Below are 24,378 nucleotides of genomic sequence, written 5' to 3'. Positions count from 1 at the left end.
GCTCAGCACTGTGTAGTTGGGAGGAGTTACTGGTGGGCCTGTTGTATTTGGAAGATTTATTTTGTTGGCTACAAGTTTTGGAAGGAGAAAGGACCTCACTGTGTCAGAGGTCCTTTCCACAAAGGACAATGACCTTTTCTCTCAGGTGTATTTCTTAGCATTGCTCATTAGGCAGGTAAAAATGTTTCACACCCAGTTTCTGTTCCTGACAACTGCAGTCTCTAATATGTTGTCTGCTGCAATTACTTTTGGAAGGAATTGCGATATTATGTTTCTGTTTGTCCCCCAAAGAACTGCTAGCTGTCTCGTGACTACTTGCTGGGTGTGAGGGGCTGTTTGCTTACAGGTCTTGTTCCCCAGAGGCAGCTGGTTGGCCATTGTAGGCAAGAGAATACTGGACAAAAGGGCTTTTTTTTTAATCTTCTCAAGACCTTTCTGCTTTGGGTTGTTTGTGTTTCAGGGTAGCTACTGGAGACGTGTATGCAACAATTCCAGAAACTGGTTTGACAAATCGAATCCGAGCTTTATTTGAACGGGCCATTGAGACAGACGATGGCACTCATTGTCCTTTGCTGTGGAGGCTGTACATGCACTTCATGGTGAGAGAGAGCCATAGTTCACTATTACTTTTTCCCCTGCTTTTGCCCCCACTCCCATTCCAGTGGGTAATTTCTGAACTCTTTAGGTTGAAAGCTGCAGAAAAGTGGCTTTTCAGAACTGGCTTTAGACCTTGTAATCTAATAGTTATTACTATGGGACAAATAAGAACTGTAGTGTGGGAGGTTGTTGTACTGTATTGTAGAGGTACTGCACAATCAATGCCAATTATTATGTGCAATATATATGGTGTGTTTAGTGTATTCATAGTCTGTTAATGGGTGTTACCCTTGTGTGTCCTTGCTGTTGCTAATGTTATGGTCCTAGCACTCAATAGGACCAAAAAAGAACTAATCTAGCTGTGAGAAATGACTGGAGAACATATAGACAAATGCCCTGAATCCACCTAAGGGCATACGTATGCAGAAGCACTGTGTGCCTGAGTCATGTAGCTGACAGTAGTGCTGAACTGCTATTCAGTATTGGTAGATGTATTTTCTAGGTTGTTCCCATATTTCTCTTCTCAAATGTCAGTGGTTACTCCTGTGTACAAAAGGAATGAATTGTTTTTAAGTCCTTAGTTCAACATCTTGCCTCGCTTCTTCAGATAAGAAATTCTGAGCATGATCCATAAGCACTTCTGAGTTCCATGTATTTCAGTTTCAATCACATTTCCAACACATGGGAGAGGAGTGAAATTTCCCTTTCAGATCAATGGAACTGAGATGTGCTCGACAGCTTTGACTGGATAGTACATTCTGTGTACAGTTGTACAAAAATAGTGCAAATTCTGTCTCCAGGCAGATTAAGGAAACTGCATGTACAATCTCTTTTAGTAAAAGAATAATTGATCAATCTCACTGCTTTCAAATGGCACATAAAATGTTACAGTCTTCAGACGTAAGGGCCTTTCTGCAGTGATGATATGCTTCATGAATGAATTGTAGTTCTCTTTCAGAACATATATCCTGCAGTTCACATGTTCTCCTTATATGTATAAGTGAACCAGAAAACTAAGTTCTGGCACTAGAGTAAGGCTATGGACTGCTGAACCATTGTTATCTTATTACTAATAGTAATGTACAGGTCTTTATGACATCTCCCTGTAGAAATTCTCAACCTTAATCTCTGATAGTATTTCCTGCAGTTTTTTGTACGTAGAATTTTGCCACTATAAATGTTTAAAATGCAACATTTGTCCTGTTTTTCAGGTTTCCTTGGGAAATAAGGAAAAAAGCAAAGGGCTGTTTTATAGAGCACTTCAAAACTGTCCCTGGACAAAAGTAGGTTTCAGCAATTGTATATTAACACACACACACACACACACACACACACACACACACACACACACACACACACACACACACACACAGGGTGCTCAGTAGGTTTCAGCAATTGTATATTAACACACACACACACACACACACACACACACACACACACACACACACACACACACACAGGGTGCTCATCACAAGTGCCTGCATGTTCATAATCCTTGATTTGTATTGCTTTCACCAGACCATGCTAGGTGCTTTTTGCAAACATTTTTTCACATCCAATGCCATGAAATTGCTCTTATGTTTACAGCAATTTTCTTTATTTGCACTGGAAAAGATGGATGACCAGGATTTTTTCAAGGGACAATAATAAGGGATGAGGTCACAACTGATGTGTAAAATCTGGGTCTATGAGAAAAGATTCATGAATCTGTAGAAGGTACCGCTAATCACCTGTCCCTACTGTCAGGAAACTGCTGTTTCATGTGGGTTCTATTTTTTCCTGCATTGGTATTAGAGCTCCTCATGTGCAAAAGCTTCAGCTGACAATAGTTAGCCTCATTAGTGAGAGGATAAATTTCTTGAAGATGGAATCTTCCTTTGCCATCCTGGTGGATGAGACCTAAGGGGGGGGTGGCCCAATCTTAACCTGTTGGGGCTGGCTGTCGCACAAGGGGAAGTAATTCTCCTTACTCCAAGTAACACGGCTGTGGGTCGAATGGGGCTACTTGGATCTGCGCCACCTAAAAAAGTGGCGCAGATCGAAACAGCCCTGCATTAGGCTGGAACACCCGGGAGTGGGGTTAGGATCCAGCCTAAGTGCCAGATCCTGGCACTGCCCTCTCCGAGGCCGGGTTCACCCACCTGCCCCCCCGCCCCAGAATGCCTTCCCCCCACCCTCTCTAGACCACTGAGCCGATAGAGGTGCATCAGTGCTGCAGAGGCCAGATTCAGTCTCCGGAGGCTGGTGCACCTTCATGCGCCAGCCTCTTAACTCTCCCAGTGGCAGGTGCAGCCTCACTCCTGTACTGTGAGTAGGTGATAGAAGTTAATGTGGTTCTTGCTAGTCAGTATAGTCAGATTATGTTACCTGTTTTGCTTTTATCAGTAGGTACACCAAAAGATTTGCCGGGGGGGGGGGAACCTGTAGGATTGGGAGCCTCTTATAGTTGTAGTATTCTTATTTGACTGCATACTTTTATTGTAGAAAAGCAGTTTTCTTTGTTTTTACATGTGTTAATGGATCTTAATAAATTTAGTTTTCCTCCTTGTCTGGGTTTCTTTTGCGATATCTGGGAGTTTATTATTCTTCCCCTCATTGGGGGTTATTGTGAGGAAATTAAAAGAGAAATCCTTAAATATTTCCATTTCTATAGGAAGAGGGATATAGCCCAGGGAATCCCTCTAATGATCCTAGTTCTTGGGCTGGTGGCAGTGGGGTAGCTACCCAGGGGAGCAACAATTGAACAGAACAGGTGCCCTCTCTGGATCCTGACACCAACCAACGAATGCTCTTCTCTAGATGTTTTCATTTCTTCTGCTTTATCAGATCGTATTAGGGTTTCCTCCCATGCATTTCTTCATTGCTCTGTTAAGGGCTATAAACTTGCTCATTCTTTAATAAAAAGTTGTTTGATTTGCTCTTCTAAAAAGATGGCCAATTGATTTTCATTTTAATTTTTTCTTCATAGGTGCTATATATGGATGCCATAGGATATTTTCCAGATGAACTTCAAGAGATACTTGATCTGATGACTGAAAAAGAGTTGAGAGTACGAGTACCAATAGAAGAGTTGGAGTTGCTGCTGGAAGACTAAAGAAAGTGATCCAAAGTCTGAAAATTTTTTCCCCCATGGGATTTTGATATGTTTTGGGCCTTCAGTTTTTCTACACCATTTGAACTAACAGTACATACTTCTCTGAGTACATCTGTTCCATTTAGCTATACCCCTGGGAAACCAGTACTTCATTGTAAATCTACAACAGTTACTGAAGGCCAAAGTATTTCTCCCCAGTTGGTTGCAGGTTTTTAGCAAACATCCCCACATGATCTCTACTCCTTTTTATTTTAGAGGCTGTACAGAATTTCACTCATGGGGAAAGTGAAAGCTCACAAGATAAATGTTTTATGCAATGAAACCTTGTTACTGGATTTTTATATTGGCAGAGCATGTCACCTGTTAGTTGTAATGTAAATATTGAGTGCAGAAATACAAAAATGTATTTTCTAATCTGAAGTGTCTTTTTAAAGGGGTAAAACTTTTGTAGCTCCGGAATTTAGTGCTGCAGTAACTACCACCTTTCCATATCACTGGTTTATTTCTGGTAACTATTGTTATACATATTTCTTGTGGAAGGTCAACAATTTAGAACTGATTTCTGCAGTTCAGGCCTCCCGTAGACAAACTCTGAAAAGATAAAAATATAGTTAAGAATGGAATAGAACAGTCCCAAGAAAAATGGGCAGTGGATCGATACTTAGGTGTTTTAAATTACCTTTTCTACCTCTTGCCAATCTGTATTAAAGGGGGGAGAGGAAAGCACCTGTAGTGTTATAGCCCCTAGCAATGATGCTGGACCGAGTGCCAGCATGCACAACTTACTGCATCATAACAAACAATGATAATTCAAAATTTTTTATAGAGAACAGTATCAGCCCATCTGTTCCTCCATGTACAGAAAGAAAATTGCATACCCTCTCCCTGGCATATTTTTGATGTACCTGTTGTGCAGTTATTTTGTTCTTGTACAAGAGCATAATGTTCTTCCTCCATCAAGACGGGATGTACTCCACCCAAGCTTTGCCTCTGGACGTATAAACTGCTTTGCCTCTGCATGTATAAACTGCTCCTCACAAATACAAATGACAGCCAATCTTCTGATATCACAAGTGGAAGCTGGGCAGAGTAAGCAAAAGCCTGGTTACTGATTTCCTTCCCTCTTTTAATAACAGAAGAGGAGGCCAGGAACTCACTGAACTTATGTCACACATCTCTGTGATGCAGTGACTGAGTCTTCACATGCTGTTGGAGTCACAACGGTAACTTCATACACCCAGTCACTGCAGTAACGCTGCGTGGAACTTGCTAAAACATCTCCTTAGTTGGTTTAGATTTACAACCACAATAAAACAGTCACCACTCAAGGACTGAAATTTGGAGTAAGTAGAAAAACACTCAGTGTTTGCACGGGGGTGGGGGGGATGTTTGTGTTTACCTACAAACTAGAAAAGTTTATTTCTAGATGTGTTTAAACAAGATTATAGGCTTGGGCTGCCTCTGTTTATGCCAAGAATATTGGAAATCCAGTAACAATTATACAGGGATCAGGATATCATAATACTACCCTTAGGCATCATGACTAATGTTTCTTATTAGAAGCAGTGGAGACAGTTGTTTTTGTGCTGTTTGACTCCAAATGGCAGCAGTGTAGAACATCTAACCGTCATTAAAGCCATTAATTAATTATCCATTATTCTATAAGTAATGCCTCTCAACAGTTGCTTTAAGACACAATTAACTAAATAAAACTAAGTTCTGAGTGCTGTGAAATGTAATACAGGCTGTCAACAACTATGTTGCTAAGTATTCAGCTGTGGTGTTATGAGGTCTGATAGCAAAGCAGGCTCTTAACTTGATGTCACAGGAGCCAAAATATTTCTCATAGACATGTTCTCTTCAGCAAAGGTAGTTCAACAGGTGAGGGAGGATTCTCTTTCATCACAGCCTTCGAAGAGGTATTCTGTAGTGTCTTCTTGTTTGCAAACATTTATACTGTCTTGACATCACTGTCTTCCAGGCACAAGGTAGAAAAAGAGGGGTTATCTGCAGTACTAGGCACATTTATGCAAAAATAAATTCCACTGAAAGCAGTGGCACATACCTTCAAGTATATAAAGTTCAGAGTTACATTTGGCACCTGTGTGGTTTTGGCTTTATGGCCGAGGGGCTGTGTGTTTACCAGAAATTTGGATCTGTTCAAATGTTCTGGCTGCCAGTCAAGGAAACCTGAGCATTGCAGCTAAGCAAAAAGGCAAGGGACCGTTCCAAGAGACTCTTGTGTTCTAAAAAACTATAATTCCCCAATTTGCAAACTGGAGTGTGTGCACCCAGCCACTACAATAACTATTGGTGCATGCAAAATAATTGCTTCTGCAATTCAATAGAATAGCCAGTCCCTTTTGGCTATTAGTCATTTGCATTCACTGTCACCTTGCTTCCTATTAGATGAGTTAATCTACATACACTCCTGCTTAAACATATTAAACATGGGGCCAATGTGCACCTAATGCTCCTAGACTCTGGGGCGGCAGATGAGATTATGTGTTCCTTGTAGTACAAGTTCTTCCCCTGGCTGTAAATATACCTAGATAAGGTATATGGGAGCAGGGGTTTTAACACTAAGCAGTGCTTGTTGTTAACCACAATACACGTTTCACATTGTGAAACATGCAGCGCAATCCTACCTTGCACTGGACCATGCGGGCCAGAAGGCCTGTGATGTATCCAGCCCAAGATAAGTGCCCAAAGTGGCTCAGCTGGAGGTAAGGGGAAACTCTTCCCTTTACCTCCAGGTAAGCCACTGCAGCCCCTTTGGGTTTCCTCAAACGTGCACCACTTCTGGAGGTGACGTAAGTCCGAGGAGAGCGGAGCAGCTTGCAGCCACTCAGAGCTGCTTAGGAATGGGAAAGCTGGCCCCAGGACTGACATCTGCCTGCCCCGGAATACCTCCCTCCCTTCACAGAGCTTTGCATGGGCTGAGCTCGGCTGACACAAGGCTCCTCCATGAAGTCGACATGGAAGCTGCATTTCACCTCGGCAGGCCAGTGCCCATTCCTGCACCAGCCCAGCTGACTCCCAGGGAGGCACAAACGTGTCTTATGGCACATTTGCAACCCTCCTAGGGCAGCACAGGGGACTTGCGCCAGCCCAAGGGTACCTTAAGATTGCACCCTTAGTGCCAATGTACACTTTGGCCATGCTCAAAGCCAACCATGAGAATTTTTGTAGAAGCATGCGATCCTGTAGCCCCAGTCCTTGAACCATGGTTATTAATTTGAGAATCATCTGTGTGCACCTGCCCTGATTCTCAAGAATTTTAAACCAAAGCCACTGCCCGACATGGGAAAAGAACAGTAACTGTTTTAGCACTAGAGCAACTGAGCTCCATTAACACAACAAGCTGCTCAATTGAGTAAGCAGTACGTACATGTCAGGGCACAGTGTCAAATAAGTGTTTGTAAGCATTGGCTCCCTGCTCCTAGAGATGAGATAATACAAGATGGTTAGAAGTATTTTGTCCCTGAAATACAATCAGCAGAAAAGCACCTGCTTGCGGCAGCTCTTTTGCAATTACGCTCCTCTGGCAACATCTATTTCTAGTACTCAGCACTGGCACAAGCTGCCTTGTTGAGCTTGAGATAATACTAAAGCAATTTGCTTTCTACGTGGCTTAAATTGTTCACTAGAGCCATAAGAAACCCCTTCTGGCTCAGAACACATACTTCATAATTCAGAAGTAGAGGGAATCTGCTACCACTTAACGGCATGTTTGTAACACAGCAGAGAGGTAAAAATACACACACACCCCAGTTGTTTTGAATAATACATATATAGTGTTTGTCTGGAACACTTGAACAGCTTGAGCCAGACTCCCTTCAATTTTAAAGCTGCTTTTAAGCATCCCCATGGGAAAGTTGTACAGTATATGGGAGGTGGGTTGCCAGTGGTGACTCCCTCCTTCACACAACCGAAATACAAGCTTTGACTATTTTGCATGCACGTGACTAGAGACAGGGAACTGGGGCATCAAGAACCTGTCAGTACTAAACATTCAAGAACAGTGTGTACTTAAAATGAAAAGAGGCTTCCAAAAACTGCATTTAACATTGAGAAATCCTGTTGTGTCAGCAAAGAAGAGCCAGACTTAAGTACTGCGATTCCCCACACTTTCAATTTGTGCTCATCACACCAGCACTGGTTCCCGTGGGTCATACTGACCAACACACACAGAAAATCTAATGGAAATCACACTATAACTTTAAAGATTGGTCATGTACAGAACATACACAGCGAACTGTCCAGTGGTAAAATGGCAATGTGTACTCAATTGAAGAGGATGACTGTGTGCAGTGTTCAATCATAGCACTATTAAGGAAAGAAGAGACTATTTCCATGTTCAGTCACTCCTTATACAGTGCATTTTCTAGCAACTTATCTAGATAGATTTTCCAAAAACCAGGCTTGGCCAAGCACTTCTCTCCATGGAAACATATTTCAGCACCTTCATATATCCTAGTGATACATATTTGCAACAATAGCTAGTTGCTTCTAGTCATACCCCATCACAGAAGAACATTCAACATTTATGGAGTCTAATGAGGATGCCAATTTGTGGGCTGATGAGCATGGCAGACAGGTTGATTTGGACACATGAAATAACATTTTCTTCCATTCTGACCTAACCATTCTGAATTCATTTGTAAACCAATGTTTAATGTCAAACTGTTTTACACAGTGAGTTAAGTGACAGTACAGAGGAATACACCTACCATGCTTTAAGCAGCAACACAAACTTACTCTGGGCCATGAAGGCTTTTGATCTGTCATGTTTTTTCTTGACAGGAAGACCCCAACGATTGCCCTCCCAGGACACATTATATTAAAACAAAACAATTAAAGATAGAGGCCCTCTGGGGTGCCTTCCTGCTTCTTATAGAGAACATTTTCTTTAGATTTTTTGAAATCTTCGTTTGTTACTTTCATTCGTCGTTCCCTCAAAGCCATCAAGCCAGCTTCCGTGCAAATTGCCTACCAGAAAGGTAAGAATATATTAGAAATTATGAATTTGAAAATTGTGAATCTCATGTCACATGCTATGAAAATATCTGAGTTTCTGTACATATCACAATATTGTCTGGTCAAATTTCTTACCATGGAAGTCTAATCCTGGTACTTAATTTAAGGCAGAAATCCTACATACACTCTGTTAGGAGTAAACCCCACTAAATACGAGATTTACTACTTCCATGTAGATAAGGATGAGATTGTGAGATAACTGAAATAACGCTAATCTGACTGCATCACAGTAGTTGCAACGTACTTTGACACCCCCACACCTATCTAAAGCACAACCTACCATCCCAGCAAAGCATCTTCCCTTAGCCATCACAAGGCAAAGTTTTACAATGAGGCATCAGTGATTTTATTTACCCACTGGAATAAAAGGAGAGCTCTTGTGAGTTAGCTATTGCTCAGTCCACTGCTGAAAGGCAAGAAAGGAAAGCCAAAAGAATTTTCAATTTTGCTGCTGACCCACAGGCATGTTACTAAACCATCTGGGTGAACTTGCCTAAAGTGCCCTTTTCTAACTGACTAAGGCAGTGGTTCTCGAACTTTTCTGGCTCGCGCCTCCCCTGATCCTTGTGGCCATTGACCACAGCTCCCCATTCTCACCTCAGTTACCCCCAAAATGGGGGTGAAGGTGTTATAATTGTACGCTAGAAACAAAATAAACAGCTGCCAGCACTCTGAGGCTGCAATCCTAACCACACTTACCTGACAGTAAGCCCCATTGAACAAAACAGGACTTACTTCTGAGTAGACCTGGTTAGGAGTGTGCCCTGAGTTTGTTAGCAGCACACCTAGAGGGTTTTGGAAAGGGAGGGGGGAAGTGATGAATTTGCTGGGGGAGGGGAAGACTTTGTTTTGTGTGTATCTGCTAATTGCAAACTGATGCAAATTGAAACCTAGAGACTGTTTGGCTGCAATCCTAACCTCACTTTCCTGGGAGTAACTTCCATTGAACACAATAGGACTTACTTCTGAGTAGACCTAGCTAGGATTGTGCTTTTTGTCTTACAATAGCAGCCAACAGAGTACCACCCCCCCAGGAGGCAGGAGGAAAAAGGGGAATGGCTAAAAAGTAATGGGGATTTTAATTTTTAATCAATTTTTGGAGACAAAGCCATCAAGAATGGCTTTTTTCCTTTTTTGAAGGGGAGGAAAAAGAGAAAGGTGAGGATCCTTCATTAAGCTGACACAGACCCCAAGCCTATGTAGGTCTGCTCAGAAGTAAGCTCCATTTGAGTCAATGGGACTTACTCCCAGGAAAGTGTGGAAAGGATTGAAGCACACAGAGCAAGATTACAACTCACCCCAAAGTAGATGGGGGCTGCTCACACAAATATACCCCAGCAGATGCAGATGGCACCCCATTCCCCCCAGGCAAGACGGAGGAATGCAGACTGGGGCATTTGGACACCCCCCCCCCCCACTAAGAACAGGCTGGCTCCTTCCTTCGCTGAGCTGCTCTTCCCTCCCAGTTTGAAGCCTGCCAGGAGCGCCCCTGTGCTGATGAGATGCAGCACCTCCGCACTCTTCTACTCTCCTCCAGCCTTGACCAATCCCAGGATGCCCAGGATAAGGGGCACACTGGGAAATGTAGTCCTTGGGGCGAGGTTGCACATGGAGAGAGCTCCATGATGAGATGCGGCACCTCCGCAGCTACCCAGCCAGCCTTCTCTCCCCCCTCCCCCCACCATGTTTCACACTGCCCCACCCACCTCTTTCTCAGCCTCGGAAAAACAGCAAATCAGGAGGCAGCACCTGCAGCTGAGCAGAGCAAAGCAGAGCAACTGCGGCTACCTCTCTCCCCAGAAGCGTCTCGACACCTCTGTCGGCTAGCCACACCTCCCTAGGGAGGCGGGATGCACAGATTGAATACCTCAGGACCAAGGAATGGGTAAGCCCACTGACACTCAACAAGCTTCCAAGTCAAGTAATCTTGACAATTCAGCCTCTCCTTGGTTTCCAGTTTCCTTGCTTGCCAGAAGGTTGGCACAATGTTCTAGCACAGGGGTGTCAAACATAAGGCCCATGGACCAGATATGCCCCGCAGAAGCTCCTTATCCAGCCCGTGTGATAACTGGACTCCCAGCACCACCATCAGCTGCTCTCAGTTGCTAAGCTGCAAAGTGACACACTGGCAGAAGCAGTACTGCTGAAAGGGCAGAGCTGGGAGAGCCCAATTATCGAGCAACCCACGCTTTCAGCAGCATCACTTCTACTGGAGAGCTGGCAGGTAAAGACAGAAGGAGGACTCAGAAGGCGAGGAACAGTACCAGGGAAGGGGCAGACCAAGAAGGGTGAGAAAGGGAGATGCTGCTGAGGCACTGAGAGAGCTCAATTATTTCAGCAGTGCCATTTTGCAGAGGTGTCACTTTGCAGAGCACCTCTCAGCTACTAAGCTGCAAAGAGATGCCTTGGGAGAAGTAGTGCTGTTGAAAGGGTGGCCTATGTGGTAATTGGGCTCTCCCACATGTTGCAAATATCATCAGTTTTTCCCCTGTGGCTAATGGTGCCGTGAAACCTATTTGGCCTGCTAAACAAGTGTGTTGCCCGGTTCTCTGGACAGACTGTAAATGCAAAATATTCTCTTTTCCACCATGCTAGGGCACGGGTGCCCAAACCCTGGCCTGGGGGCCACTTGCAGCTCTTGGGGACTCCCAATCCAGCCGACGGAGCGCTTCCCTCTGGCCCTCTGGAGACTTCCTGGAGCCCTCACTGGACTGACGCAACCATTATCAGCATGAGGGTGACTGTTCAACCTCTCGCATGAGCTGTGGAATGAGGGCTGCTTGCTGTTTGACATCTGTGATGCAGCAGTTGCAGCAAAGGAACCTCCGGGCTTGCTTTGTGCAAAGCCTTTTATAGGCCCTGAACTATTGCAAGACCTTCATTCATTCATATAAGTTCCATCTCTAAAATATTCATTTATATAAATTTATTCAAATTTTATTTCCAAACACAGTGTCAGAGAGAGGATGTGGCCCTCCTGCCAAAAAGTTTGGGCACACCCGTGCTAGGGAGTTGCTTCTTATGGAAAACAGCCCTGTTTGCAGGCCACTTTCAAGTAAAGATTACTTCTTGTCCGAAGTGCACTGATCAGCATCAGTTACAAGCAGGAACAAATCCCACTACACTGGGATGTTTATCATCAGCCAACCGTCAGTGCCAAAATACTCTAAGCCTTTTTAAAGGTGTTCAGCACTAATTCTTTCAATAGCTGGTAAAGTAATGGCATTTGTGGGAGAAAAGTGAGTGAGAAGGGATGAAATGCATGAAGAATTCTGGCAGCTTAACTGAGTTGCTATAAGAGGGGAAACATAATTGGTACCAAGCAACTTACCTTAATATCTGCACCAGAGAGATCATCTTTAGCCATAATCAGCTCATCTAGAGTAACATCGTCTGCCAAAGTCATTCTGCTGGTATGAATCTGAAAGATACGCTTCTTGGTTTTTTCATCGGGCAGAGGAAATTCTATTTTCCTATCAATTCGTCCTAAGGATTAAGAAAAAAACAAACACCACAGTTTTTCACCTGAAGGACAAAGGATGGAAGCCATCATTTAGGCAGTAGCTTCACACAGGGTCTAACTGTTCCACTTCAAAACCAACAGATTGATATACCACTGTGTATCCCTACAGTAGTGCTGTAACCCATACAGAACACAAGGCAGCATATACAGCACTACCACTGATCTCCCATCCGGGCACTGACCAGACTCAGACCTGGTAAGCAAGCCTATTGCATCATGTGCATTCAAACCATGCTCTGATATCTAGAGCAACAACAACAACAACAACAACAACAGTATTTATATACCGCTTTTCAACATGTGCTCCATTTGCACTTGCTCCAATTCATCCTTTGATACCTTTTGCCTCTCTCCCTTTCCATTGTCCCCACCTCAAAATCTGGACTGTAAGCTTAGCAGGGGAGTAATAAGTCATTTTTTGCTTATGTTATTCTCTGAAGTGATGATATTACATAACAGGCAATCCAATCTTAAGCTGCGCTGGTGCGTATGCATAGCCTGTGCTGCATCCAGTTTAGGAAGCAGCAGGAGGTCACCTAGAGGTAAGGAGATATATTTCTCCTTACCCTGAGTAACGCCCCAGCCATTCCTATGGGGCTCAGATCTGTGCTAGCTATTTAGCTGGCTCAGATACAGAAAGCCTGTGAAGGGCTGCCTGACCCAGGAGTGGAAGTTAGGATGTGGTGTGAACCGCTGCTGCCCCCACCTCCTACTGGGCCCAATCTTCCCCTTTGCACCCTACCCCCACCCCAAAACACCCCCCTGCCTCCAAACTGCCTTCCTGCCACCCTCTCCCATCCACCTCCCGTGCTGCCCGGTGTGAACATAACTGTGCTGGCCAGCACAGGGTTCAGATCCAGTGCAGGCCTACGCTGGCCCAGTTGGCTCTAGAGTAGCCTTATGCCACCTTTGTGACACTCTGGGCTGGCGTGGAGACGATCGCACTGGCTCAAGCTATAGTTAAGATTGCGCCATAAAGGAATTAAATCAAGTCTCAGAAATGAAGCCATTAGCTTAGTGAGAAACTGCTGTGATAGTAAAAAGTGATGTGTGAAACAGATAAGCAATATAATTGGCTACCTGGTCTGATTAAGGCTGGATCCAATGTTTCAATTCTGTTAGTAGCCATTATCACTTTTACATCACCACGAGAGTCAAACCCATCCAACTGGTTCAGCAACTCCAGCATTGTTCGCTGTATCTCCCTTTCACCACCAGAATTGGAGTCGTATCTTTGAAGTGGAAGAGAAAAAAGTAAGTTGCATGTACAGAAGGTAAACAAACATTTACTTTTATAACCAATAAAGTCATCAAGGTATCAGAGCCATTATATTACAGCTCAAGCAATGATCTCTACTTAAGACAAACAAGTTTCTATGGTCTTCTCTAGAGCACTGCAGGCCAAAGTGGTGGATCATGAACTAGTGCTAGTCTGCCATCAGCTGCTGCTCCACAGTGAATTTTCAGGAAAGAATATTAATTATATTACATAGATATGGTACAGGTCCCTGGCATACTGGGGGGGGGGGACTGCTGATAAGTTACATCAGATAGTTTGAGGAAACACTGGTCTAATGTATAGAGATTGCCTAGCCCTACCCCAACATTCTCTGAAGTTTCTAACTTCAAGCTGATCCACCGTCAGGGTTGGATGGAAAAGAGGATGGACTCAAAAAAGGTCCCGGGATAGCTTGTAACAATCTGCAAACTTTTGTCCTTCACCTTCTCAATAAATTTTTCCACTTGAAACTGAAGAAAACCCCCTCCTTTTCTAAAGCACCATGCTACTTTCATCCAAAGCTAGCGTACACAGCCTGTTTCAGACAAGTGCAGTTGCTTCTATCAATTGCTACTCTGCTTTTGTTAGGAATAATGCAGGCTTTTGACTCCAGATGTAATTACTAGAGTTTTTAGAAATTATTTCTGACATTTAGTTACATCTATAGTCGTTTACTACATTTAATACTTCCCTTAGTATCAACAATGTTGACTAAAGGTCACAACAACAACTGAAGCAGGGAAAACAAAAGACAAAAAGAGAATTTGCTCAGAAAAGTGTTTTATGTTCTGCATGGAAGTGACACCATCACCCTACCTTTTGGTTCCAATTGCATCAATTTCATCAATGAAGACAATGGATGGGGCATGTTCCTCAGCTACTCGAAAAAGCTCTCGCACAAGCTTTGGACCATCTCCAAGGTACTTCTGAATAAGCTCAGAACCAACCACTCTCAAGAAAGTGGCAGAGGTCTGGTTTGCCACTGCTTTGGCTAAGAGTGTTTTCCCTGTTCAGTTTTCAAGACACAAAGAAATTAGAGCTTAAAGTGACTCTTGATCTTCTACAGTACACATGATGCATGCAATAAGAACTATTAACAAGGTTCCCATGAACCCTATAACAGAGTAACTTCCAGGTTAAGGTAACAAGCAATTCAGCGACTGTCTCCAAAGTTCTAAATAGACTTCAAACTATCTCTGCAACTTGAACCCACTTATATTTTTGTTCCTAATAAGGATATTCAAATCCTGATGGCTTCTCTCATAGTCAAATGGCACAAGAGGTCTTATTCCAGATCAGAAATGCTAGGATTGCTTGCTTTCTACTGCAATTACAATGGTGTGTTTGCTAAGAAGCTGTTTTTCTTAAGCTACAGAAATGAACTTTGTGGGTCTGGATGATTCACTGTGCCCCCACACTTTAAGAGAGCAACTGCCTGACCTCTTTACTAACATACGCAATGTGAGGCAAGTCAGCTGGAAGAAAACATAGAAAGTTTTATGCCTTCCACCAAGTAATGAAATTCATGTGTGTCCCAGGTTACCATGTCTCCTAGTTAGAAAGAACCAAGTTGCTGCTCTTTGTAATACCCAGCTCCAACCTCCAGGCTGGTCACAAAGAGACTTTGTGAGGCATGATCCAGTCATGGGATGCAGTTCTGAGCGATGTGGATAGTTTAAATATTTTTTCCCCCCATGTGTGCATTTTATCTACATATAGAGAGCTTATTAGTACCTGTGCCAGGGGGTCCATACAGAATAACTCCTTTGGGTGGTTTGATACCCATTTCTTCATAATATTCAGGATGGGTCAAAGGGAGCTCCACGGATTCCTACAGGAAAAAAACACCATTTGTCTCCAAAGTATTAAATAACCCTGATACCACCCGGGAGGACAGATAAATGCCACTGTCCCCAGTTTATATATGTCATCAGGCTTTGCACTAAATAACATTATCAGAATTTTCAAGTGTGAAACCCATCTGTATATAACTGTATAAAAGGGTCTGCACTCACATTAGCATTTAGCAGGCAATGGACCAACTCAGAGTTACTCTGGGGTAACTGCACTGACTGCAGGTATACTAGCAGTAGGTCTTTAGCAATGCAGAAGCAAGCACAATGGTTATCCCATGGTATAACAAAAAACACAAATTGACTGCATAGAATATCTTGATTTTCGTAACATAGTTATTTAGGGTTTCTTGCATCAGTATAGTCAAGTCTTTGAAAATTATGGCTCCCTTTGCCAAGGCTGACAAGACTGAGCATTTTAAGAAAACAAATGCCAATAGTTCAAATGCATCTAAGAGTGCAGTACTGCTCTCTCTTTTCTAGCTCAGCACCAGTTGTAAAGATGATTGGCAGCTCCTTCTGCATCAGACAATGTTAGAAGAATGAATACCTTGATTTCTTGAATCTGGTTGTCTAAGCCTCCAATATCTGCATATGTCTCCTGTGGGGCTTTCTCCACCTTCATCACAGTAACTAGAGGATCTGTGTCATCCATAAGAACTCCTATCACAGCATGGACCTGATTTTTTTTTAAAAAGAAGAAAAAGGACAGCACCACAAATAAAATAGTGTAGCACTCACAGAAAAACTACTTCATTTCAGTGTTCAGTTCATTGTGAGCAGTGTGGCAAGGCATAAACCAAAGAACCGTACATATCCAAATCTCTTCACATGGACAGATTTGCCTCTATAAATCTGACAAGGATTCCCAGGACTTCATGGCTGCCTGCTCCTGAATTCTTCACCAGTTGCAGCAGTTGGGAAGAAGAGACATGAGAAGTCTTAGGTCATGCAAGTCCAGAGCCCTAGCCTTTGGGTTTGCATAGATGTGCAACAGGACAGGATGTGGCCATTTCCTTATGTCACACTGAGTTTTGGAGCATGCATAAACAGTGCTGAAGACTCATGTCCCTTCTGTCTGTTCCAAAGTCCAGTGTAATATGGAAGATTCCTGATCCCCCACTTTCAGTTCTGACACACTGAGGGGAAGGACCAGTAATAGACATAAATAATGGCTGGCAACTGAGCTACTACTTGTTGCTTCCAAACCTTCACACACTCAGTCCCACCACTGTCATAAAAACATAAGATGTGCCCTAGCAAGTAGCTGTTTTCCAAATGTTGTCATTGTTAGTTGCAGGTTGATGTCACTGCATTCTTCTTATACCACAGGAGGTGATGAAAATATGTTGAGACTCCTAGCTATGGAACTCCCTGGCCCTGGAGTCCCATGTAGCCTTCTCACTATCTGTTTTTTGACATCTGACAAAGACTTTTTGGTCCAGCAAGCATTTCAGTTGTACTGCTTATTCCTGCTGAGCTGAGTAGCTTTCCTTCAGTGTCTTTTAATTTACTATTGCTGATTGTATTAATTTGTTTTTTACTTGATATGGTAACTATTTTTCTGTACTGAGTTGATTTGGGAATCCCTTTAGGGGCCAAAAGGTGGGATATAAATCCCTATATAAATAAATAAATCTGCATAAGGAAAACCAAAATTCATAAGAGTTGCTGTTTTGATTCAGAGGCAGGCTATGCATCTGATAGAGAAAACATTATTTACCTTATGATTAAGTAAAACTGAACATCCTGGCTCTAGCAAATCCTTGTCTACAAAAGACAGAATGCTGACGTAATGCTCGGATCCCACCGACGTAGATACTATGGCATGATTATCGTCAATTATCTCTTCCAGCGTCCCTACAGACATCGGGGTCCCTCTCAGATCATCCACTTTTGATCTCTCTTCCTACAAACAAAAACAAGTTGTAATCCAGAGCTAAGTTCATTTTGATGTCTACAAAACATTTTGATGTCTATGATGTGTTACATTTCAAGTAATTTCAAGTAATGCATCAAGGTCTTGCAAGCTTCATTAATTATTTTGACCATTTTGAGTCACTAGGACTCAGTCCCTCACACATTCTTATTAAATTCTTAAATCATAGCCTAATTACATTAAATCATATTCACAATCATTTGAATTATTAAATCATCAGTAATCTTTGCTCTTCAAAATTACAGAGCATTACAGCTGCTTTGCATCCCCATAAGGGGAGAAAAGTGAGATAAAAATACAATAAATATTCATATTACACTTCTCAACCTTGTATTGTTTAGAATGCCTTTAAAATTTGATTTGGCAAAAACAAAAATTTGGGATTGAGAGATTAAAATGAACTGTGGCACAAGAATTTTCTGACAATGTTTATTTTGCTAGAGCAGTGGACTAAGAAGTTGGGCAGTCTGAAAAAAAATGGTTTGAAATACAGTAGAGGATAAAGAAAATTTAATAAGTGAATATCACAAGATAACTTAGGAGAGGGAAATATTTCCTTTCCAGCATATATACCTCTTGTTTTTCTTCCAAAGGTTTCATCTGTTCCTGGTTCCTAATGAATTCTTCTTCCATCAACAGGTAATCTTTAATTCGTTCCAACTTCAACAATTTGAGTCTGCACTGAGTGTGGGGAGTTACTGGAATGAAAGGAAGAATAAAAAACCATATAAAGTTTAAAAGTTGGAAAAAGAACATTAGATTTGTGTAGGTGAAGCTGTAGTGAGAGGGGTTTTTCCTCAGTCCTTGGGGTGGTGGATACTCCTTTTAGGTGGCAGGGTGGGGGAGCATCTTACTAGATCTGAATGAAGGCGATACCAAGTGATGACACAATCAATTTCCAGGGTTGAGATTCCAGGGAACAGAGGCCATAATGCTAGACATTGCATGAGAGGGGCTGCTGGTAAGGTTGTGCTCCAGCTTTTCTTTTTCACTACTATAGTAATTTCTGTTTTTTGAATTGAAGGGGATGAATGAATAAATGTGGTCAAAATGCAACACTGCTACCTCTGTGTAAGCATGAATTGTGCCTTTAGTTTTTACAAGGTAACCTTATCTTAAAATTAATTCCAAAAGTAATCAATACCTGAAATTTTACTGGTTCAGAGTTTTGGATTCCATGACAAGATACAGATGATATAAGCTCTTGCCTTATAACAAGTTAGACTCTTGGTCCATCTAACTAGCTCATCATCACTACTCTGGCCTGTAAGAGTTCTTTTCAGCCTTGAACTCTTTCCTTCCCAGATCTGCTATCTGAAATGCTTAATGCAAAATGCGATGCCAAGGACTGAACCTGGGACCTTCTCTCTCTCTCTCTATATATATATATAATATGCACTCTACTCCTGACCACAATCTCTCAACCAAGAGGTGTGCAAACCATTAGTGCTTACCCAGTGGAAGCTTGCTGGCAGCATCTGGTCCCTTTGTTTTCTTCTTCTTTTTCCCCACTCGAGTTGGAACTGGTGGCTCATATTTCTTCTTCTTATCCTTAAAAAAAGAGTCAGAATGAAGACAGAATTGAAACCTTCTCCCAGCCTCATAGGAACTGTTATGAGTTAGCACTGCTGAGCAAAGAGATATGATTGATGACTGGGAAGGCTGGACTTTTTCTTCCTGACATCTAATCATTACCTAGGTCATCTAAGCCAGGGGTCTCCAAACCCTGGTCCAGGGGCCAGACGCAGCCCGTGGCAAGCCTCTATCCACCCCGCTGCAAACCTCTGGTCCCCTGTAAACCTCTTGCCCACTAATCGAAATGTGACTGGAGCTGTGCTCCAGTTGTGTCTGGAGGGCGTTCTGAGGGCTAGGGAGGCCACATGCCTCCCTTCCGAATGCCTTCTAAAGGCCTAAAAGCATCACTTCCTAGTTTTCCTGAAAAACCAGAAATTACTTTTTGGGCTGTCTGAAGTCCTTAGGCTTTCTAAAGTATTTATTTAAATTTTATATTTAAAATGTATTTTTCCAGCCCTCGAACCATGCCAAATATTTGATGTGGCCCTCTGGCCCAAAAGTTTAGAGACCTCTGATCTAAGTGGAAAACCAGCAAAAAATCAGCCTGCAACCAACAATGACAACATCTGGAAAACAGCTACTTGTCAAATGAATTCAGGGCATAAACAACACTGCATTTTGAAGATTGCTAACTTTGTCCCAAAGGCAGCTACTCCAAAACTACAGCAGTTAACAATTTCAAGTCCAACAGAGGCCATGATAATACATACTACACACCATGTCCATGCTGCTGTCCTTGTTGATTGGAGTAAATATTTCATGCTCTAAGGAACCAGGCTTTTCAAGGCCTCAGATGTTTGGAGAAACAGTGCTTGATCTCTTCTCAATTTAGCAAAAAGGATGGTTACCCTACTGCTTTCCCCACCCTCCCGCAATAACAGATATAAAATAACTAAAACAATTTGAATATGGCAGGATGGATAACAAGACAAGGAAAGTCGATGAAAGTCTCGATGAAAGTTGATGAAAGTCTCGAAAGTTGATGAAAGTGTCGACTCAATGTGCAGCGGCAGTGAAGAAGGCCAATTCTATGCTTGGAATCATTAGGAAAGGTATTGAGAACAAAATGGCTAATATTATAATGCCGTTGTACAAATCTATGGTAAGGCCACACCTGGAGTATTGTGTCCAGTTCTGCATCTCAAAAAAGACATAGTGGAAATGGAAAAGGTGCAAAAGAGGGCAACTAAGATGATTACTGGGCTGGGGTACCTTCCTTATGAGGAAAGGCTATGGCGTTTGGGCCTCTTCAGCCTAGAAAAGAGACGTCTGAGGGGGGACATGATTGAGACATACAAAATTATGCAGGGGATGGACAGAGTGGATAGGGAGATGCTCTTTACACTCTCACAGAACCAGGGGACATCCACTAAAATTGAGTGTTGGGAGAGTTAGAACAGACAAAAGAAAATATTTCTTTACTCAGCGTGTGGTTGGTCTGTGGAACTCCTTGCCACAGGATGTGGTGATGGCATCTGGCCTGGATGCCTTTAAAAGGGGATTGGACAAGTTTCTGGAGGAAAAATCCATTATGGGTTACAAGCCATGATGCGTATGTGCAACCTCCTGATTTTAGAAATGGGCTATGTCAGAATGCCAGATGCAAGGGAGGGCACCAGAATGAGGTCTCTTGTTATCTGATGTGCTCCCAGGGGCATTTGGTGGGCCGCTGTGAGATACAGGAAGCTGGACTAGATGGGCCTATGGCCTGATCCAGTGGGGCTGTTCTTATATTAAAGTGCCATTACAAAAAAGAGGAAATGAGGAACTACATTTCATTGAACCAACTTAGGGCCCAATCCTATCCAACTTTCCAGCACCAGTGCACCCGCAATGCAGCCCCAAGGAAAGGAAACAAATGTTTCCATATCTTGAGCAGGCCTCTGTGACGGCTTCTTCTCCACAGGATGCAGTGCACACCCCATTGGCACAGCTGCACTGGCCCTGGAAAACTGGACAGGATTGGGCCCTTATTCTGCTATAAAAATGTGCACAAGTTTCTAAATTACGATCTCTTTATAATCACTAATACAGACTCTGAGTTATGGTGCCAGCTAATATCATAACATATGGATGATCATCATGTTTTATTACTAAGATAATTGGTTGGAAAACTGAGCATGTGAAAGTATAGCTACCTTTCCACCCTACCTAAACCAAAGAACCCCAAAGAGAAAAACTTTCACTACTCAAGATATCTTTACAACCAATACATCATATTATGAGAGCTTTTCTACATAAAAGTCATAGATAAAGAATCTACTTTGTTACTTTCTCAGCATAAAAGAGATTCTCTAAAAGAAACCTTATAATGCTTCTCATGGTAGTAAGTCTTTCTTTTTCTTACCTTGTCATCCTTTTTGCTACCACCAGGACCGTGTCCCCCACTCTGGCTTTGACCCTAATGGAAAAAAAAAGAGAAATTTGTGCAAAACTCTAGGAAGCAGCCCACTATGTATGTTTCAAATGTTCCAAAACATCTTGACACTCACTTGACATGATGAACCTAATATCTATTCTTTTCAACGGAACATACTTCCCAAGTTAAGTCTGTAAACTTTTGCCCTTTCTAAGAAGCAGAACTCAGTGAATTCAGCAGAAATTATGTCTGAAAACATACTTAAGATCACGCCACATGTGTGCTTAAAACTGCACAAATGGACATATGTATGAAACTATGCACACAGGCAATCTCCTGAAATCATAAACACAATGGTGAAGGAATACAGAACAGAGTGTTTAAAAATAGGATACAAGAGAGTGCACAACCACTTCAGAACAATCCATTTTGCTCTAACACAAAGGTATCCAAACCCCGACCCAGGAGCCAGATGCGGCCCACGACAAGCCTCTGGACTCCTGTAAGCCTCTGGCCCACTCAACCGAATGTGACCAGAGCTGTGCTCCAGTTGTGTTTGGAGGGTGTTATGAGGACCAGTGAGGCCATGCTCCTCCCCTCAGGCCTAAAGGCCTAAAAACATAATTTTCTGGTTTTCCTGAAAGTGACATTTTTGGGCTGTCTGAAGGCCTTGTTTATTTTTCTGGCCCTGGACACCATGCCAAATATTTGATGTGGCCCTCTGACCTAAACATTTAGAGACTCCTGCTCTAACAGAAAGACTTCAGAGTAAATAAGTGGAAGATGGTAGAGTAAAAAGAATCTTCTGAAGAAATATTCAACGAGCTGTGCTTGGAAAATTAACTGCCAAGGTGACTCCTACACATGTTTACTTGGAAGTCCCATGGGTTCAATGGGACTTATTTCTAGTGCGCACAAGATTGTAGCCTAAAAGACTGAGCAACGAACCAGAATGTTCCCAATTCAAACCTGTCCTTTACCATTAACAGAGAAGGTGGATTGCTTTTTTTGGTAGGGAGGGAATATCATTAGATAAAGGTTCAGTCTCTGACTCAGCAGAGCTTTGAGTCCATTCTCACCAGGGCTTAGCCCCAAGACTTATTTTCACTTCTAAGATTTATAAGGAGGGGGACTGCTTGAAAATATGTATAGTAACTTCCTTCAGCACTGACACCAGCTCCAGATTGTACATTGCAGTCTGCACTCAAGTGCTCTAAGGCAGTGTTTGTTAACGTTTGTCCCCTGCCATATCACTTTGCATGGTCCACCTAATAGAAATACCATTGGAAGTAATTTGCAATGATGTCATCCCCATTACTTCAGGATCAGGAGGCCTGATGTGACAACAATCACTGGTAAGAGGTACAAGGCATATGGGAGGGCTTTTCTGAGTGTGCATAAAGTACATGCTGGAGCTCTGCCTGCCGAGCCAAGCCTCCTTCTACTGCATGTCATATCACATTGCTAGTCCCGCTGCCAAGCAGTGGGTGTCTGGAGTTCCCCTGAACACCACCAGACACCACCTCCATTACCACTGGTGGTATGAATACCACTCCTCTAAGACACCCTTTCTTTACATGACTGCCGTGGGAAAACACCAGAGTATACAGAACAGTTGCGTGTCTTCTGTGCAAAATACAAATCTGTCACAAGAAGAAACAAGGTGTGTGTAGAGAGTTGTTTTCAGATCACAAATGAAACCTGAAGCCTTATATCCTTATTCTACCAGCACCATATTTCAGCAGAGGGCGGTTGTCAACCCCCAACCACCACCACGACTCCCACAATAGCCTCTGCTGTGGGGGAAAGGTAAGGAAGGCAGCCTTCCTAGCAGGGGTGGATCCAAGAGGGGCCATAAGTGCATGCCTCCCCAAACTGTCACACAAGCAAGGAAGCAGGGACATGTGGTGGATGGGGAGGCAGGTGAGGCAGAGCCTCCCCACAGGAGTTATTTGAAAAGCACCACCACTGTGTGAGGTGCCCAAGCACTCTGTCAAGTGCAGGGACGTGCAGTGGGTGTGGAGGCAGAGCCTCCCCACAGGCCTCCTTTGAAAAGCACCACTGCTGTGTGAGGCACCCAAGTGTTCTGTCAAGTGCAGGGACATGCAGTGTGTGGGGAGGCCAGTGAGGCAGAGCCTCCCCATAGGCCTCCTTTGAAAAGTACCACTGCTGAGTGAGGCGCCCAAGTGTACTGTCAAGTGCAGGGACGTGCAGTGGGTAGGGAGGCAGGTGAGGCAGAGCCTCCCCACAGGACTCCTTTGAAAAGCGCCGCCGCTGTGTGAAGCACCCACAACCACCCATGCAGAGCAAAGAAGGAGGGAGAGCAGAGTGCATGGGTCGTGGGTGTCTCGCACTGCGGCGGCGCTCTTCGAAGGACTCAGGGGGAGGCTCTGCCTCACTTGCCTCTCACCCACTACACGTCCCTGCAGGGAACGGTGCCTGCCAGGACGGGGAGCAGCCCATGCAGAGCCAGGAACCCAGGTCTGCCGCCTCCCCAGAGGGCAGTGGGGACGGGAGCCCAGGTCTCCCCGCCCAGCAAGCCCTGGCCGGGGCAGGGGAGCGACGGTGCCACCGCACAGCCCAGAGGGGCTCAGGCTCCCGGGAGGCCGCCGCTTCTTCCACCCAGCCTCCCGCCGCCGCCGCCCAGCAGCCCCCTCAGAGGGGCTCCGGCGCGACCACCCCCGAGACGAGCCACCTCCGCCCGCCACTCACCATTCTGCTCGCTCACTGCAGCGCACCGGAAGTTTGGCGGTCGCTGCAGAGAAAGGCGGAAGCGGAAACGGGTTGACTACGGATCGCGACGAGGGTCTAAAACCTTCTACGTGACTTGGGAGCGCTGCGTTCCTTGGAGCCTGGCTGGCTGGCTGGAGGAGGCGGGGACTGGGGAAGGGGGAGTGGCTTAGGTCCCCTCTGGCTGGCAGTGCTTCTGGGGAGGCAAAGACTCCTCTACAGGGACTATCTTTATTGTAGTTTTATTTTTATTTTACCTATATTCATTTCATTTTTTATTTTATTTTCTATTTTATTCTTAATTTAATTTTTATTTTTTAATTATCTTTTTCTTTCCAATTTTTAATTTTAAATGGACTCTTTTTATCTTTATTTTTGTTTATTTT

General features: G+C 43.5%; 2 protein-coding genes across 3 annotated transcripts in view; one reads left to right on the top strand and one right to left on the bottom strand.

The window, feature by feature from the left end:
- The window catches only part of NRDE2 (NRDE-2, necessary for RNA interference, domain containing), a 29,121-nt gene extending 25,013 nt beyond the window's left edge, over window positions 1-4,108 (top strand). For both annotated transcript variants that reach the window (XM_066628323.1, XM_066628315.1), the window contains exons 12-14: window positions 461-599; window positions 1,809-1,880; window positions 3,569-4,108. In XM_066628323.1, coding sequence (XP_066484420.1) covers window positions 461-599; window positions 1,809-1,880; window positions 3,569-3,694 — 337 coding nt within the window. In that variant the 3' untranslated portion in view covers window positions 3,695-4,108. The remainder of the gene's footprint in view (window positions 1-460; window positions 600-1,808; window positions 1,881-3,568) is intronic.
- Window positions 4,109-8,350: 4,242 nt separating this feature from the next.
- Window positions 8,351-24,032, bottom strand: PSMC1 (proteasome 26S subunit, ATPase 1). Its single transcript, XM_066628332.1, has 11 exons — window positions 23,975-24,032; window positions 21,251-21,304; window positions 18,783-18,879; window positions 17,902-18,026; window positions 17,113-17,298; window positions 15,940-16,068; window positions 15,271-15,367; window positions 14,353-14,542; window positions 13,338-13,489; window positions 12,066-12,220; window positions 8,351-8,686 (listed from the first exon to the last, which is right to left on the bottom strand). Exons 1-11 carry the CDS (start codon window positions 23,975-23,977, stop codon window positions 8,552-8,554), a joined length of 1,323 nt encoding a protein of 440 aa, XP_066484429.1. The 5' UTR covers window positions 23,978-24,032; the 3' UTR covers window positions 8,351-8,551.
- Window positions 24,033-24,378: the final 346 nt, after the last annotated feature.

This window comes from Tiliqua scincoides, chromosome 1, assembly GCF_035046505.1.
Source record: "Tiliqua scincoides isolate rTilSci1 chromosome 1, rTilSci1.hap2, whole genome shotgun sequence".
NCBI lineage: Eukaryota > Metazoa > Chordata > Lepidosauria > Squamata > Scincidae > Tiliqua > Tiliqua scincoides.
This window is presented reverse-complemented; position numbering and strand designations above follow the sequence as displayed.

Bases quoted from the DNA above. Each gene is read 5' to 3' on its own strand.
- PSMC1 (XM_066628332.1), bottom strand. The intron at 12,221-13,337 runs GTAGCCAATTAT...CTTAATCCTTAG, and splicing joins TCCAGCCTTAATCAGACCAG to GACGAATTGATAGGAAAATA. The intron at 8,687-12,065 runs GTAAGTTGCTTG...CCTTTCTGGTAG, and splicing joins TCTCTGGTGCAGATATTAAG to GCAATTTGCACGGAAGCTGG.